General features: G+C 33.8%; 1 protein-coding gene and 1 pseudogene across 1 annotated transcript; both read left to right on the forward strand.

Moving 5' to 3' along the window:
• Positions 1-1,980: 1,980 nt before the first annotated feature.
• Positions 1,981-2,705, forward strand: LOC131847530 (uncharacterized). The gene is made up of 2 exons (XM_059197109.1): positions 1,981-2,200; positions 2,294-2,705. Exons 1-2 carry the CDS (start codon positions 2,103-2,105, stop codon positions 2,598-2,600), a joined length of 405 nt encoding a protein of 134 aa, XP_059053092.1. The 5' UTR covers positions 1,981-2,102; the 3' UTR covers positions 2,601-2,705.
• Positions 2,706-3,167: 462 nt separating this feature from the next.
• On the forward strand, positions 3,168-17,881 carry LOC131847521 (zinc finger and SCAN domain-containing protein 12-like; annotated as a pseudogene).
• Positions 17,882-18,109: the final 228 nt, after the last annotated feature.

An 18,109-nucleotide genomic window follows, 5' to 3' on the forward strand; every position in this document is an offset into this window, starting at 1 on the left:
CTAACAATCGCCTTCCCCCCAACTCGTATATTACGAATCTGAGTCACTGCACCATAAACTCGAGAAACGAATCTATTGAGACTATGTCCAAGATTTGGGGAATGAACTTTCCTACAAAAGGATGGGTCTGGATGTTCTGGGTACTGTACTTAAATAGAGAGTTAATTTCAAGTTAAGTGAGGGCCAAGCAAAAAGAAAATAAACAGCTTGTTCTTTGTTGTTGTTTGTTCTTGTTAATCTCTGACACAGCTGGACCGATTTTGAGATGACTTTTACCCGGAGATACCTAATGTCATTACATAAGGTGTAATTGGGATCCTTATATTTCAGAAATTTTATTTAGTTTAGTAAAAATAATTCCACGCGGACTGAGTTGCGTGTAACCGCTAGTCATAGAATAAATATAGTTATATTTTATTTTATATATCATAAATATATCTATTCTGTGGCTAAACTAAGTCATGTCCGATAAATTTAAATCGAAAGACAAATGTGCATAATTAACATTATAATTATAACAGTGATCAACAAACAAAATTAAGGTAAAACGTGACTATATTCAATTAAAATTAATAAACAAAATTACGTAAACTATTTTCCATGTAGGTATTTTGTTTTGATATACGAGGAAAAAAATAACTTACGAGAATAATCAATAATAAGTAAATAACTACATTAATTTATTTTATGCGGATATAAAGTTACGTATGATCATAGCATAAATATATTTTTTTAATGGATGAATATGAAACAGTGTTGCTTTTCTTTTAATGTAGTGGGACCACTTTGTAAATTCACCCATCTGTGTGGTAGTGGAAATTTCACTATGAATTTATGACTATGGTTTCCAGAGGGAACCACGTGGTTCCCTCCCTCCGAAGGAAGAAATTATAAGTAACCGTCGACTTCCACGCGCTCCCCTGGAAATCACTATGATTAAATCCTGGTAATTTGCAGCGATGGGCTAACTACCTGACTTAATTTGTCAGCGATGGGCTGAACTGATTTTAATCTTTTACAAGAATTCACTTTATATTAATTTTGTTTTATTCCAATTGTTACAAAAAAAACTTATTGTAAATCTTACGCCGCGTACGTTATACGATTATTTTGTCAATTTTTCTGCGCTCGTTACTCTCCGAAAGGGCTGAACTGATTTAAATCTTTTATAAGAATTCACTTTATATTAATTTTGTTTTATTCCAATTGTTACAAAAAAAACTTATTGTAAATCTAAATACGCCGCGTACGTTATACGATTATAGTTATGCAGTCGCTAGTAGAAAATTATCTATTTGATTAGGAATCTCTGTGTCGCGCCATCTGTACGTTTTATTATTAAATATTTTAGTTGGATTACTAATTAATATAAATCTCAGTCCCTTTCATTGCGACTTCAGCGACATCTAGTTACAAAAGTCCGATGATATACCTACATTCAATCGCGTAGACTTTCATTTCAAACTTAGACTTTGAATCCAAAAACAATATAGATTTTTGGAGCCACAACTAAAACATTTTTTTAATAACTAATTGTAATAAGTTTAAATCATATACGTATACTAATTAAGTGTAAATAAAAGGAAACATAATACTTGAAAACTTCCCAAACGACCAATACCGCGGTTTGATACTTTTGTTATTTTTTGTACGTAGTAACCAGTAGATGTCGCTGTGTTAAACAGCTGCTTTTATAATGGTGATTGTTGCTTATTTAGTTCTTTCAGACCATTCTATTATCGGAGTTACCATCTGCAAAATTATATTTTGTCAAAAATAAAACGTATTAACAAGAGAAAACATATATTAATTCTTCTAAATTTTTGAGAGTTCTATTATTTCCAGAAATAATATAAAGTTTCAATATAACACATATTATTAACATTTTGAAAGTCATATTCATACTCGCAACCGGGTCAGTTTCAGTATTGTCAAAATGTCAATCACTGACTGATAATACTGACAGTCAGTACAGTCAGTTGTTTATTGTCATATAAACGTTACAAAGCTACATATATCATAGACTACTTTTATGTCGATTTTAACTAATTTTTTATACTATTCTGTTGATACTGGTTGAAAAAAAAGTATTTTGTGAACAGATGACTTTTGGAAAAGATTTTGCTCTATATTGGAATACCTGCATCGGTAGCAATGGGAACCATTGCTTCAGAAATATGACAGAGAATAGTAGTAATAGGTACCTATTTTCCATGCTTCATTGTTTCTTTTTGTTATTACCAAAAGCATTGTTATGAAATATAATACCTCAAGTTATTATTATTTATTTTAGAAAACGTTCCCGGGAAGATGATGCTTGCGAGTTTATGCCATTATCGAAGAGGATTAATAATTTACATATAAATAACAACCTTGCAAATACACCTGTGTCACAAAACCAAGATTCTATTAGAATTAATGGTGTTAATACTGAAAATGGTGTCGTTTCATCTCATACCTCAACCTCAGACTGTGAAAGAAGACCAACTTACGATCCAGGAGTTAGTTCAACTGACAGCAACTATTATTATGAAAATAAGTTATTATTCGAATTGCATTTGGAGAGAATACAAAGATCTGGACAGCAGTTTCCCTTTTGAATAACATAGATTAGGTAGTTATTAAGTATTATGTACCTTTTACTTGCATGACTATTTTTTGTGTATTCTAGTATTTATAATATGAATAAAAGTTGATTAATTAAAACTGACTACACATTTATTTAATAGACACACACACACATACATTTCATGTTAATGCATAACCTTGTGATACAAATTTGTCATTGTGTGATAAAAATGTCATTGCAACAAAATTGCCATTTTGACAATGACATAAAATATGAATGGACTGGAATCCGTTCAACCAATCATTTTAAAGCTTTCCAACGCCATCTATCGTCAAATGTCTTAAATGAAATAGAGTAATGGCGGATTTCATTTTATTGTAAATGCTAAAAGTGAAGGGAAGGTGTGTCTTTTGTGATTAATAAATTATGGAACTCAAGGAATGCTTTTAAAGTGATCCTGGTTGAATTCTACGTACCTGTAGATTTTGAATTAAAAGGTAAGTGTCGTGTGTCGATTTGTTTACGTGTGTGAAAAAACCATGACCCTATTTACCAAAGCGGTACTCTCATTTACCGTTATCCGGGCGCGTGGCGGCCTGAGTGTGAGTGCTATCTGAGTCTGAGAGGGCCGCGTTTCACCCCTCCTCTCGCGATTTTCCTGTCGGTGGTGGAAGGAGTCGGGAGCGGGAGTGATTTGGTGCAGAAAGCACATGGAGGGGATCTCGCACCTTGGTGGGGATGCGTCGCGTCGCTCTTGATGGACGTTCAACGGGGCAAAAGGAACTGGTAGGGGTGAACAACCTTCGATTTGTAGTCTCTCTGTCTGGTTCCGCCTACAACCACATAGAGGCACCCTTTAAATTTTCAAAAGTATATCTAATTACTTTACATGTAGGTAATTGCGTAACTAAAAATACGGCCATTTTTATTGGCAGCCCTTTGTTTTCAGTGTGATATTAAATATTTATATTACAATTTCATAGTTTTGCTATGAAAGATATATAATTTTTAATGAAGTAAAGAAAATTATAGATTGACAGGAATCCTGACTAAAAATACAAAAAATTAAAGCAATAACTTATCTTGCCTACATAATTAACTAATGACCTCATAACTTTAGGAACTAAACTTTCTATTGAGGAGGCTATCAAGGTCTTTAATACCTTAGAATTATTAGTAAAAGCCTTTATTGGCTAACTTTATGGGTGGAGTATATAATTAATATCCCAGATGTGAAATAAAATATTACAAATAGGTACATCTATTCTATACAGGAGAAAAACTCAAATAAAACAATATACCAAGCCGCCTGGCCAGAGTGGTAACAGTATATACTATACTAAATTCTAGTTACAATAAATTTGTACTCGGTAGTTAAATAATAAATTGTCATGCTGACAATAATATTTATTTTATTAATTAATATTAAGAGCATATATCTAATTTTGTTTTAAAATTGTAAATAAATTTATGCACATCTAAATTCCAGTAAATAATGATGCATGAACAACAAGTTTGTTGCTCAACTATCAGGCTCTTAGTTAGTGAACCACAACCACACCTCGATGTGTCTTGTGAAAGTACAGTAAAGAGAAAGTGAGAAGCATGTTAGAGCTACACATACACAGTTCAATTGTCTGCCCGTGTGTATAACTAACTCGCCAGTCAACTATCGGAGCCTGCACAAAAAACTTTCTTTAACCCACTTTCTTATTAGTAGTCATTCGCGATCATCTCGCCTCTCGCCGTCGTTGCGTTAATTTTAGTGTAGTGTCGTGTTTGGTGGTCGGCAGTGGTATGTGCCCTACCATCGGTGTCCCAGTGTAGTCCCTGCTGCCGCCGCGGTGGTGGGACGTGGGGATAGCGCGGGTGGTTCTCGATGACTCAAGTGGGACTGTGGTTTTTTTTTATTCGTTTTTTTTCCCGCTGCCGGCGCGGTGGAGGGTGTAGCGATGTGTGACATGCAGAAAATGCCTACTAGAGATGATGCCTCTTGGTATGCTATACTTCGAACATTGATTTATAATGACATTAAACAACTTTACAAATGTTATTATTACGATATACACCTGCAAATAGTTACGTATTTTTTTATTGATATCTATGTTATGTATTAAACACTTTTACTAAACCACTTGTTATAATTATTAGTAAGGAAGAACTTTCACTATTATGTAAAAATCTATTTGCAAAATGGAGCCTTAAACTTTCAAATCCATTATTAGAATGGACTAATTATAATAGGTTATTTATTTCTAAGTATAAAGTATTGTTAGAGACATGTTATGAGGAAAATTAATATCTGCTGAGTACAAGAATACCCAGATAAAATCCTATTTTAGAAAAGTTATTCATAGTTACACAATATATAAGATCCTTCTACATAACAATGTTAAAAGACTACTAAAATAATTTTAGCTATTGAACAAGCCATTATGTTGTTTACCATTCAAGGAGAATCTATAAAAAACTAGGACATATGATAGTTCCTGCAGCTCTTTTATTGATTCAATTCGATCATAATTCAAGTGAAAATATTTATAAATGCTCCCATAACTATCAGTTTCTCATGACCTGTATGAAATAGGAATGATGAAAAGGCTTAAATGCTGTGCTAATAACTTAAAAATCACTCTTAGTTAATTTGTTTTGATAGACTTATTTTTGTAATCAATTTCAATAATACCTAATTATAATACTTAGTCTTAATAATTAAGGATCCCTCATTTATGTATTTGTTTTTAACCTGCAGTGACGAAGATTCTGAGATGAATTTTGCTGCATTCTCAGCAGTGGGTGCTGCTGGCACTCACTTTGTGACCACTGGAGGCCAGTTACCAGTCACTAAGATGCAGCAGAATGTCTCCAATAACGGCACTGCACTATCCCAGGTACAGATAATAACTTATTTATCTATGGACTATAAATATTAAGAAAATCATTGGAAGAATACTTTTTAGACTTCAATTATTTTGTCGACTATAATGCCTTTTATTGCATTATCATCGCCACTGATGGCCTTCAGTCCTAATATAATATAAAGTAGAATAACAAAAAAAACATATTCCAACAGTAAAAGTTGTGCCAATACCCTGCACCTCACAATTGAACTCAGTAAGGAGCTGATATAAAATTATACTAAAGTATATATGTGTTTCTAAATTTGTCCCATCAAGGAAAATGTTAAATTCAAATCTATTATGCTTGTTATTGCAATATATTGTAACCTATGTATATTTTAACAATATTCTGAATTGAATCATTGTATCCATACTGAGAGGTCATTGACAGAAAATAAATAGTAACTGATGTAAATGTAAATTTTTATAACAATTAGTAAATGTCTCAGGTCAAAGATAACATAACTAGCACTGTTGATAATCATATTTGGTTTATGTACAACAATCTAATACAAGATAAAATATATTTCAATGTACTCTATAAATTTGTTTCAAATAAATATAATTAAAGCTACAATTCTATGACTACACTGTATAAAGCATAAAACAGTAAACTTATATATAAACAATGATGCTTGTAGATGTTTTTTACAGCTTGTAAAGTTATTAAATAAATGACTCTTAAAAATATAATATCAATGTTAATAAAAATCTAGTAATAATAATACTGTATTATGCGGTAATTTTCAGCCTTGATACTAAATATAAATAAACAAACAAATGAATGTTCTAAATATTTAAGGATATTTTTTTTAATTAAAGCATAATAAATATAATTCAATACAAAAACACAGTTGAGTAAACAATAAATATTATCTTTATTTACTGTTTATTTCATTTAGCAGTGGATGTCTTCCGGGCTGCGATGATTATCATCCTCATCATGCGATGATGATGACGACTGTTTATTTCAAGTAGCTTATTTTTGAACTTTCCATTTCAACACTATTAGCATTTGAAAGAAAATAACAAAGAATTTGAAGAGATGTCTCAGCCAATAATTGACTGACACTATGTTCATACAACTGCTAAAATTATGTTATATAATAACTTGATAATCAAGATTATTTTCCGATTTTTAAATTCTTTGATTTAATATCTATTGATAAGTAACACTGACAGTGATATCTATTGTTTAGTAACAAAGCTTCAAACTTGTGAAATAGCTATATTTGATAGTCTTTACATAGTATAAAATGAAGTCGCATCCACTCTCAGTTCGCTTAGATCTTTTAAACTACGCATTGGATTTTAATGCAGTTTTAAGCAATAGATAGAAAAATTTAAGAGAAAGGATTATATGTATAATACATGCATGTTATAGTATAGAACAAGCCGAGAAATTCAAAGATTTGTAATACATCCATGCAAAGCCGGGACGAGTCGCTAGTATGCAAAATAATACTATTTTGCAACTATATTTAACAAGGACTTAAACAGTTTTGCCCTGGCTATATCCTGTAGTAAGTCGTCTGCATAATCACATCTATTTCATCTGCCAAGCAGTTTGCTTAATAATTAGTTGATTATAATTTCAACTGAGACATAGATCAAAATGTCTCAGTTGAAAGATGAAATTACCGGATTCGCTTGACGTCTTTGTCCCAGAGGCAATGCAACTGTGAGTGGTGCGGGAACACAACTACATATTTATTTAAAACCGGTAGTAATTGTATAGGTATATATAACTCCCAGGAGGGCTTATAAAGAAATCAAGTGACCTATAAAAAAAGCTGTATCATTTTCATAAAAAAAGTATTTAATAAAAATTTTACCAAAAAAAAAGTTTATACTGACTGCGTAGGTTATATCGGACTAATACCTCAGGACAATTCACACGGCGCTACCTAGTTCCAAGCTAAGCAGAGCTTGTGTTATGGGTAACAACTGATACAAATACATAGAACAATTTTTGTAAATATGTACAGAAGATACATAGAAAAAACGATCAATATACACAATCGTACTTATGAATACAAATGTTTATACTGTGCGAGGAATTAAATTGACGACTGTTGAAAATAAAGCGGTGTACTAAACTCCTAGACCACCAAGGCCGACATTAGTATTCGTTTGGATGTAAAAACGTAATGTTAATTGAAATTGTGGATTTCAGTTTCTGAGTAATACATAAGTTTCTTGCTCGTTCTTGTGAAGAGTCTTGCTTCCGAATGAATGTTAGAATAAATAAAATATGACTATTAAAAAGTGCTTATTTACTTATTTCAGACCAATACCAATAGACCATATTTTAAATATCTTATAGACTAACAGACTTACGTAATAATAATGATATGAATAAATATAAGTCGTCTCTCACGCGACACGACTGACTGGTTGGTAGCGCCGATACACCACCCCTTTAGACCAGTAGTCCTCTTTCATGAAGATGGTCACAAATGTCTTAAACTAGTTATAACTCGACCGCAGCTGCGACATCCACAATAGTCTTATTTTTTTATTTACACCCTTATTGTCCATAGACTGAAGGCATCCATTTTTGCGTTTTATTTATTTTTTCATTCGTTTATTTCCCTCGTTTTGCTTGCTCTGCGAAAATATGTGTTGTTATTCTCAATGGTTAGGTTTTTTTTATAATGGATGATAATGAAATGATGCACCCGCCTGCGCTAACGGGTTACGCTGGCGGGACACCAGTGGAGGATGATAAAATGAGCTTGAAGTCAGGTCAGTTACTTCATCTTGACAAATGTCAATTTACCACGATGGTTTCCAGGGGGAACCGCATGGAGGTCAACCTGCCATGGTACGTTGCTAGCAATGGAGTTAGTCCACATTACTAACAATTTTCTTCCCCCCTCAATGGTTAGGTTACTGCTGGTCCGTATGTAGTCGACAATGTCCTGTTCCTTGTTGGCGTAGTGTAAGCGGGACAGGTACATTGCCGTGGTCGATGCAGCACGCAACAAGAAGTTGGGCCCAGTAGGTGCAGTGCCTGCTGCTGCTTGTATTGAGTTTATTTGAATAAAGATTATTTCTATTTCAGGTAGTGGGTATGGTCGGCGGTGTGAATATGGGTGACGGCGTGCAGTATGTACGAACGCTGGACGGTGGAGCTACGTTGCAGACGGGGCCTCAGCTTATATCCTTACCCATCGCGCTTCCCGGCGCCAAGCCTGGTTGGTATATGACGTTTACATAATGTGTTAATAGGGACTATAGGGTAGGAAGCCGCCTGGGCCGAGGTCATTACCGGAGTACCCTAGTAGAAAGAGTAGCATATGCTACAGACCCCGCGCATAAAGAGGACCCGTGCACTCACTATGAACATAATACGTTTTTTTTTATTTTTACAAAGATCAAGTGAAATAGTTGGTCGTTAATCAGTGTTCTTTTTTACAATCGAAATTCCCAACTAAAATGGGTATCTTAAAAGAATATGCAATAGGCCCTGTGATAGTACTTTTGAACTTAATCCCGCAGTTTTTGCTGTAGAATGCTCATGCGACCCCATGGGCACTATGGTCCCTGAAGTAAGCTGGTATTGATTATAGATTTTACCGTATTTATAAAAACCTTGTGTCTTAGCTTATGAAGAAAAGTAATCTCTTGATTAAAAATTGAGGTTTCGGTAATAGTACAAAAATTACCTAATCTCTAAAAAATTATTGTGATAATTATATTCCTTTATCTTATCAGGTGATCCACAACAAACTGTGCAGATTCAAGTGCTTGCACCAAACTTGACGTTGCAACCTCAGCAGCAGCCGAAATATCAAATGCAGATACCAATTCAAGGCTTCCAACAAGGTATAGATTTTGTTATATCACTATAATTTTTTGATATTCACGACCGTTAAATGCTAAACACTAAATATTTATTCTTTAATTGCAGTAGAAAATAGATTCCGATTCCGTTTAACTTTTTAATTCTTGGGTAAATGAGAAAACTATTATATTTTTAATTTAACATTTTAAAATTCTGAACTCTTTAAGTAATAATCATAATTACACGCATAATGGCCCAGATGAGAGGCCAATTGCGGAAAATGGAGTCCAACTTACATTACAATCATAATAATAATAGCAAGTTAATTTAGAAATCATTGGTTGTTATGGTGTTTGTCACAATCAAATCTTCAACTTACGTTTTATAAGTTGTGTGTAAAAAATCATTACACCATGATAGTCACAAGTGGTTTCACAGGTGGAGCAGTTCTGACAGTAGCATATTCACCAGAGGGCAACGAGGCTGGCAGCATCCAACTGGTTGGTCAGAACGCATTAACAGAAGGTAATGGTTACTTAATTAATTAATATTAATTTAATAAAAAACTTATTAAAAGTACACAATCTTTTTTATAAACTTAATAAATAGTGTAAAATATATATAAGTTACATAATATATTTTTAAATTATAGCCTATGTGTATTTCTAATGTATAAACTATATTACTATAAAGTTTCATCAATATCCGTTCAGTAGATTTTGCGTGAAAGTGTAACACATAGACACAACACATCCATCCCTACTTACAAACTTTCGCGTTTATAATATTAATTAGACAATACGATGTATAAGAAATTTGAATAAATATATAAATTACTCAACATTGTGAGAGCACTGCAGTTTCATCAAATTCAATTGTTGTTTTATAGCTGGTCTACAAGTTGTGGCGGCATTGCCACAAGAGATGCAGATGATGCAGCCAGCGCAGGCGCACGAAAATAAGGAACAGCTGCAACAAAACCTATCGCATCAGGTATTAACTCATTAAATTGTGATTAAATTTTATTAATAGATATATTTATGTACAAATCTTCTTTATCTATAAAATCTAGATTTTCTAAAATATTATAATTTTTCTAAAATAAAAGTAGCTTAAGTTACTTTTTATTACATCAGCTAAATAAATAAATAATTAAAAAAATTATTAACTGCTTTTCTGTGGTTTCAGGATTACATTTTTATTAACTCTATATTAATAATTGTTTTTTTGTGCAGGTGTTTATAACGCCAAATCAGCAGATAATAATTAATGGACCTGATGGTATCAAGATGAACTCCAACAATAACAACAATGAGGATGCCGTCACAAACATCATCATCAAGGAAGAGTGTGAAGATTCTATAAATGATGACGTTAGTATATTAAAATCAATGACTTTTTTTTTATTATTATTAAAGCCCTTTATTCAGACTTTATTTAAGTTTTTTTCCTTGCTTTTTATACAATATCTAGTTCTTGGTCGTCTGCTTGCTTCAAAGCAAAGGCCTCCTCTAATCTTTTCCACTTTGTTCTGTCTTGTGTGATCCTGGTCCATAGCTTCCTTGTGCATAGTTGTTCTAACTATTTCATCCTCCCATCTTCTATTTGGTCGTCCTCTTTTTCTGTGTGCTTGTCTTGGGTACCGAGTAGTTATAACCTTGCTCCATTTATTCTTTCCACGTAATGTGTGATTTAGCTGTCTAGTTTTAATAGTAATAGTAATAATCTCAGGACAACTCCACAGCGCCATCTAGATCCAAGTTAAGCTAGCTAAGCTTGTGTTATGGGTACTAGATAACTGATACAAATACATCGATATTTTTTTTCGTAAATACATACATATTATACATAGAAAACACCCAGACCGATACAAACAACCATACTCATGAATACAAATGTATGTGCCGTGCGAGGAATCGAACTCGCGACCATCGGACGTAAAGCGGTGTGCTAGACCGCTATACCACCGAGGTCTTCAGCATTTATATCTTGTGTTTTAGTTAAATTTGTAATTGTTTGGTGGTTTATCTTTTCTATTTCTAAATCAATGACTATAGTATATATAAATTGTACCATTATTTAAATTTGATTTATATTTTTTCTATTCATTAAAGGAGTAGAAAATTAACTGCTAAAGCCTATAAGCAATGCAGCTTGGTATATGTATATAAGACAAGGAGGTATGTGACTATTAGAAATCAGAAAGACTGATAGGCAAAGATTTCAGGCACATATGAATTATATTAATTAATATGTGCCTGAAATCTTTCGTTTTATTTTTAATTTTTCGTTTACCATCAGATGGTGCGTCATATTTTTGGCCTTTTCATTTGAATAAAAAAATGTGTGTCGGGTTATCTCACGTGATAAATGATTGCTTTAGTATAGTAGTTTAGCATAGTATGTAACGTAAAGCAATATTGTCTAATGTTATCTTAACTAAGTTTAATTGTTCAAACAGGAGAGCTCTCAGGGCACGGAAGCAAGCGACAGTATGACGTGGCAGATGACGCCGAGCAGTCACCAAGACCTCATCAAGTATCTCAACACTCTGCCCCCACAGGTATATATATATAATATTCAGTCAATGATTGTTTATGTAATTTTATTTGACACCTTGGTTTAGCATACCGCCTTACTTCCGATGGTCGCAGGTTCGATTCCTTGCTTGGTACTATTTGTATTCATAATAGTCATTGTTTGTGTGTGGTCAGGGTGTTTTTTATTATTATGTACCAATACTATTTGATCAATGTACACAATATCTCTTTATATTATAGCGTAAATGTTATTGTGATGTATAAGCTGTAAAATTCATTAGAATCCACTTTTGGGTGAAAGAGTAACATCATCCATCCATCCATCCATCCATCCATCCATACTCACAAACTTTCGCGTTTATAACATTAGTACGATAATGTGGCATAGTATGTACCGTAACTATTGCGTATTTTATCATGAAAAAAAACGACTAAAATTTCATTTTTTCATATGGATGTTTATAGATGAATTTTTTACATAAATGATTTGTTGCAGCAAACTCAGTCATTACCGGCGTCGCTACAACAGTTCCTTCGGCTGAACCCGGCCGATATGAAGAAGTGTGTAACAATGGAGATTGAAGAGGATGCATTTGAAAATGAGAAGAAAGAAGAGCCCATAACCGAGGCAATACTAGAAGAAGGTAGTGTTTAGTATATATTATCATATAAACTACTTTTTGACAATATTTTTGATCTCCCTCCGATCGATCCCCCGTCCAATTCAAACGGGGATCGATATTACGACGGCCTGAGCCGAGGTTCGAACCCCTAGTAGTGCCCTCAGACTAAAGTTGTTTTCGTCAGGCTGGAGTTGGCCTTCAGTCGCTCCATAAGTCCTTCCGCGGGTTTATAGTGCCATCTGCACTCGCCCCCTAACGTCTGGTGAAGCTGTAAAGGCCAGCTGCGGCCAACAGAATTATTATTATTATATATTATAATAGTGAATGAACTATTAAAATTGTTCCAGTAGTGTTTGAATTTATTTGTTATAAAAATACAAATCTTGCCTCTATAATTAGTATATATTATAAAATTGATGTAACTATGCAGTGAAGATTAAAAACGAAACTAATGAATTTATTTTTATAGATGGCACCATAAGGATCACACAGAATAAAAAGAAGAAGAAATACAAAAAGAAACCACCGCGGCCGGCTCGCCCGAAGCCTGGACAGGTGGTGATAGCGACCGCCAGCGATGGAACTCCAATATTCTGCTGTCCCGAATGCCAAATGGCTTACCCGGAGAAGGAACAGCTTGAGATGCATCTAATCGTGCATAAAATTGAAAGGCGTTTTATATGCGGCATTTGTGGTGCTGGGTGAGTAATGGATTCTTAATTTTCTATACATACTATATGCCTGATTGTAATAGTTAGTATAGCGCGAGCGATGTTATTTCCAGCAGTAGTATAACCCCTATGTTGGTCTCCCAAGTTATTTCGTAACTAGTCTACTCTGCAGCACATCACAGCCTAAATTGCCTGCTAATAATGTAACTTTCTATACATTAAAGAATTTTTAAAATCCATATATCTCTCACACACACTTTTTAAGGTCAAATATATCTTTAGTTTGTTACAAAAAATTATTACTAAATTCCTCCTCTTTTCTCTAATTCTTGTGTAGATGAAAACTAGCTATTCCTGTGTTTTTATTAGGAACTAGAATTATTCCTTGTAACTTCAACTCGATACAATTGATGGCCAATATTTATTTGATCAATCTAAACTAACAAAACGTTTGACCTAAGATGCTATTAAAACTGTTTACAGTTCTACACATTTGTAAAAAGTTTTCATTTACAATAATTCTATCAAATTAGTCAGTTAGTATAATGTAAATTCTGCTGAGAAAAATGGACAAATAATAGATCTGTAGCAGTTTTCAAACAAATGAATAATTTTATATACAGTCTTTGTATTTGTGAAAAATGATAACAGAGGAAAGTAGTAAGAAAATACTGCGGTATGTTGGGGAAGATGACTGCGTAGAGATAAATGGTGTAAAAATATATGCCGATTATTTAGCATGAAAATTATGATGAATTGACGTGATGTGACATCGTCCACAGATTGAAACGCAAGGAGCACCTGGAGCGTCACAAGTTGGGCCACAACCCTGAGAGACCGTACGTGTGCGGCGTCTGCAGGAAGGGATTTAAAAGACGTGAACACCTCAACCTGCACACCGTCATACACTCCGGCGTGAAGACGGAGCTCTGCGGCGAATGCGGGAAGGGTAAATAGAATTCTGTTACATATACACAAGAACCATTTTATGATGTTTGAAATGTACAAAATAATAAATATTAAAATAAATATTGGTAAAATGTTAATACTTTTATTATTAGATATTTTTATAAGTTTTTTTATTTACCAATTGAGTAAATAAAAAAAAATGTTTTATTGTCTATTCTAAAATATAATCATTACGATTTGGTAAAATAAAAAAACTTATAAAAATATCTAATAATAAAAGTATTATAGTTCTTCTGCTTATAAAAGATAGCCTATGTTCATCCTTATATAATTTACCTTCATATCAAATTTCATGAAAATTTGTTTAGCTGTGTGGTCGGACACAGATTCTTATTTATAATATTCTTTACTTTTACTTTCTTTATTTGTTAGAAAGGCATGATATAACCCAATAGTAAAATTGTATTTATAGTTATTTTGTATGACACAATATTTATCCTATTAGGTATGTATCTTTTTCCAAACTGTTTCATCAATGACACATTATGTCTATCAGGATTCTACCGCAAGGACCATCTGCGCAAACACACGAGGTCCCATGAGAGTAAGCGCGCGCGGGAGGAGGCCAACGGGGAACTGCTGGATATCAAGCCGGCTCTGCACACGCTCGCCGCACCCGCTTCCACCTCTGCTTCTGCGCCCGCTACCACGCACAACACATCCTTAATGCCAGAAATCACAATCCATGTTAGTATATACTTTGATGTTAATGGAATGGCAAACAAGCTGATGGCCCACCTAACATAAAGCAGTAACCTTCACCTATATAAATATCATAACATTAATACGTGAAGTAAAAACTTTGTAGCCCTTTTTACAAAAAATGCATGGATGCAGAGGTATGAAATTCGCACACTTGTAGTGTATATAGAGAAGGAGTGCAGAATGCTACTATTTTTTATTATGCATAAAAATACATGAAATCAATAAATGAAACACACTACTACCATTACATTATACGACTGAATATATATATATATATATATATTATATATGACTAGCACTATAGACATAACTTTATCACGTTGATATACATAACTTGACCCCTGTGATACCACTCATTCGTTACAATTCCGCAGGACAGATCCTTTGCCCTTCCACTGAAACTGCTTACAAACCAATCTGAGCAAGAAGTACTATATTGTACAATATCGGTCACAATTCTCGTGCAAGTGATTCTATGTAACCTTAATAATTGTTCTTTCTAGGTCCCTTCGAGTACGAACGTGAATGTACCAGCCGTCCAAATAAACATCCCCCAACACGTGGTGTCGTCACTAGCGGCCGCGCAGGCTCAATCTCAAGCGAACGACACACAAAGCCAACTGGACGCTCTCCTCGCTCAGCACACGTGACCCCGCGGATAGTGCGACGAGTTGCTCACCGAGCCAGTCGCAAATCCGCTCGCTGAGCAGTCCACCGAGCAATTCGACGAAATACACCCCGAGTGGGACGACTGGTCGAGTGTGCTCTACGTGTGTACGTGACACCGGTGACACGAGATATTGAAAACACCGGTATTGTACTGACAATGTTGCGCTTGCCAATTTAAAATTAAATAGTATTCTAACTTCAAACGTTTTAATATCACAATGTACTGAGCTCGAGGGTTTTACAATATAGTGTTGTCTATATTATCTGTCAAAATCAATTTTAAAACTTCAATTATGGAAATAATGGAACAGTATTTCAGTGACAAATTGATTTAAAAAAAATACAGAAGTCTGTCAGAACATTTCTAAATTTAAATAAATTTAAAATACTACTAAATTTAAATAAATTTAAAATTTAGTACTGGACTGATATACATTCGTATTTTTTTAATTTGACGTGTAGATCGCAGTTGAGTCTTAGATAATAAGACGCATTTGTATGTAGAACGACCCTCTTCGAATAGATTATTAGTGTGCAGAATATATGCTATTTAAATTCTGCACAAAGTATTTGCATTGACTTCTGTCTATAATACAGACCTTGCTTAATCATATGGTAATTAGCGCTCGTGAATGCTAAACTGACAAGTATTGATATGGTGAACAGTCACTAGCTATTGGCATCATTATATCTGCTATCAATAGTTTATATGTATTTGTAAGATTTGACTGCATTATTTAATGAGATGTAGTCTAAAAGCTACTTAGAATTATGAGAGTTGTTTCAATAATCAATTTCTGTTGGTCAAGAAAAGAGGGAACGCCGTGTAATCGACTGTTTTATTAAAAAATAAGATATTAACCCGCATTGCGGCCTACAATTAATTACAATGAAATACGTAAGCGAATACATTCTGCTACTTTATCGATTGTTATACAGTCATCTTTATTTCCCATCCCTGTTGTAATAGTCCACAATAACATTTAATATTCAAATTATGAAAACCAAAAACCATTTCAATAAGCTTCTAGTCAGGGGTGTCAGCCACAGAAGAACCTTCATACAAATACGATATTTTTGTATATTTTCCCTACAAGTACATTATTATCCCCGTACAAGTTTATGTTCTAGGAAAATCGCACAAAATACTATACGAATTAAAGACTAAATTGAGAATTTACAGGATTTATCAGTTTTTAATATTTTTAGAAGAGGTTAAGTGTTTTAAGGTTGGCAACCCTGTTTCTAGCGCAATATCCCAGAGCGTTTCGTTCATTGGCCTTGGGATATTGCTATATTCGCTTACTGGATTTGGAAATACAATAATTTAGCCAGTGATTATAGATTAAAATGAACCAAAATGTTATATTTTTATACAGCCATTGGAATGGAGGAGATTGGAAACGCTGATTGGATTTACAGGGTACAATTCATGATCATATGAAATAAACCAATGCAACAGCATTCTCTTTTAGTATTAGAATTGAGATTACGGATGTTGTTTTATACATGATTTGTGTGTAGCATACGATATTAGTTTTTATTGCTTGTATATCAAGGCATATAATCGATAAGTCCTTTTTGCGTGCTCCTTGTAAATGTGAATACTAATTAGGAATTGCGATTAAAAGGAACAGTCAACAAATACATATCATGATATTAAATTATACAGATCTTTGTTGACTTAATACTGGATTCTGTATTTAACAAATGTATTTAGAAATATAATTCGGATATTGTTTGTAAGAAGCGTTTTTTTTGTAAATTAATTAACGACATTTTTGTAACCGTGTCGAGTTGTACCACCCTTGGGACAGTCGTCGTTAACGTAGGGTTATCTTCATCCTTAGTTATATAATTTATTTTGTCACGGTGACAAATATCATCCACCGGGTGCTTCCAATACAAATACTTACATACTACCCCACTTAATTTCCTCAGTATTGAAACCCTGCGGATTACAGTCCGACTGACTCGTAAATCCAGGAGAGTTACTAGAATGAACTTTTTCCTTTTAATATGTAGTGTACGTTGTAGGACTTGTTACTGGTTGTGTATTTTTTGTGCACTACCTATTGATAATAATGTAATGTAATTGTGTAAGTGACAAATAACATTGTAAATATCATTTTCACTGTGATATTTATACCATTTTCTTACGGTCGTATTTATATGTAAATGTCGGAACAATACATGACAAATGATGTGAAACTTTAAACTTAAGCGCGCACGGGTGATATTTGAATGATAATTTCTTGGTCTTACCTTCTAAAAAGTAGCATGTGTGAATACAATAGCAAAGAGTAGCTTCTCTCATTTTATAAGCTTTTATTCTCTCACTTCTGCATGTAACGTGAGCGCTAGCGGAAGAACAGTTCCGTCACACTTAAAAAGAAATAGTACACAGTGACAAATTCATGCTCGTAAAAAATGTAAGGCTAACCTCAATTTCCGACAAGGGAGTTAGACTACACTCATATTATTAGGTTCCATCCAGACGAACCGTGCCGACGACGCCGTTCGATTGGCGTATTGGTTGTTAGACCCCGCCCCCTTTGGAAATAAGCCAATCGAATGGCGTCGTCGGCAAAGTTCTTTTGGATCGAACCTAATAACGTGAGTGTAGTAACCCGTACGCGCTAGTTCTATGATACTAATTAGGTATAGGTATTT

This window comes from Achroia grisella, unplaced genomic scaffold (assembly GCF_030625045.1).
Source record: "Achroia grisella isolate CSIRO2021 unplaced genomic scaffold, CSIRO_AGI_Agris_v1 utg537, whole genome shotgun sequence".
Lineage (NCBI taxonomy): Eukaryota > Metazoa > Arthropoda > Insecta > Lepidoptera > Pyralidae > Achroia > Achroia grisella.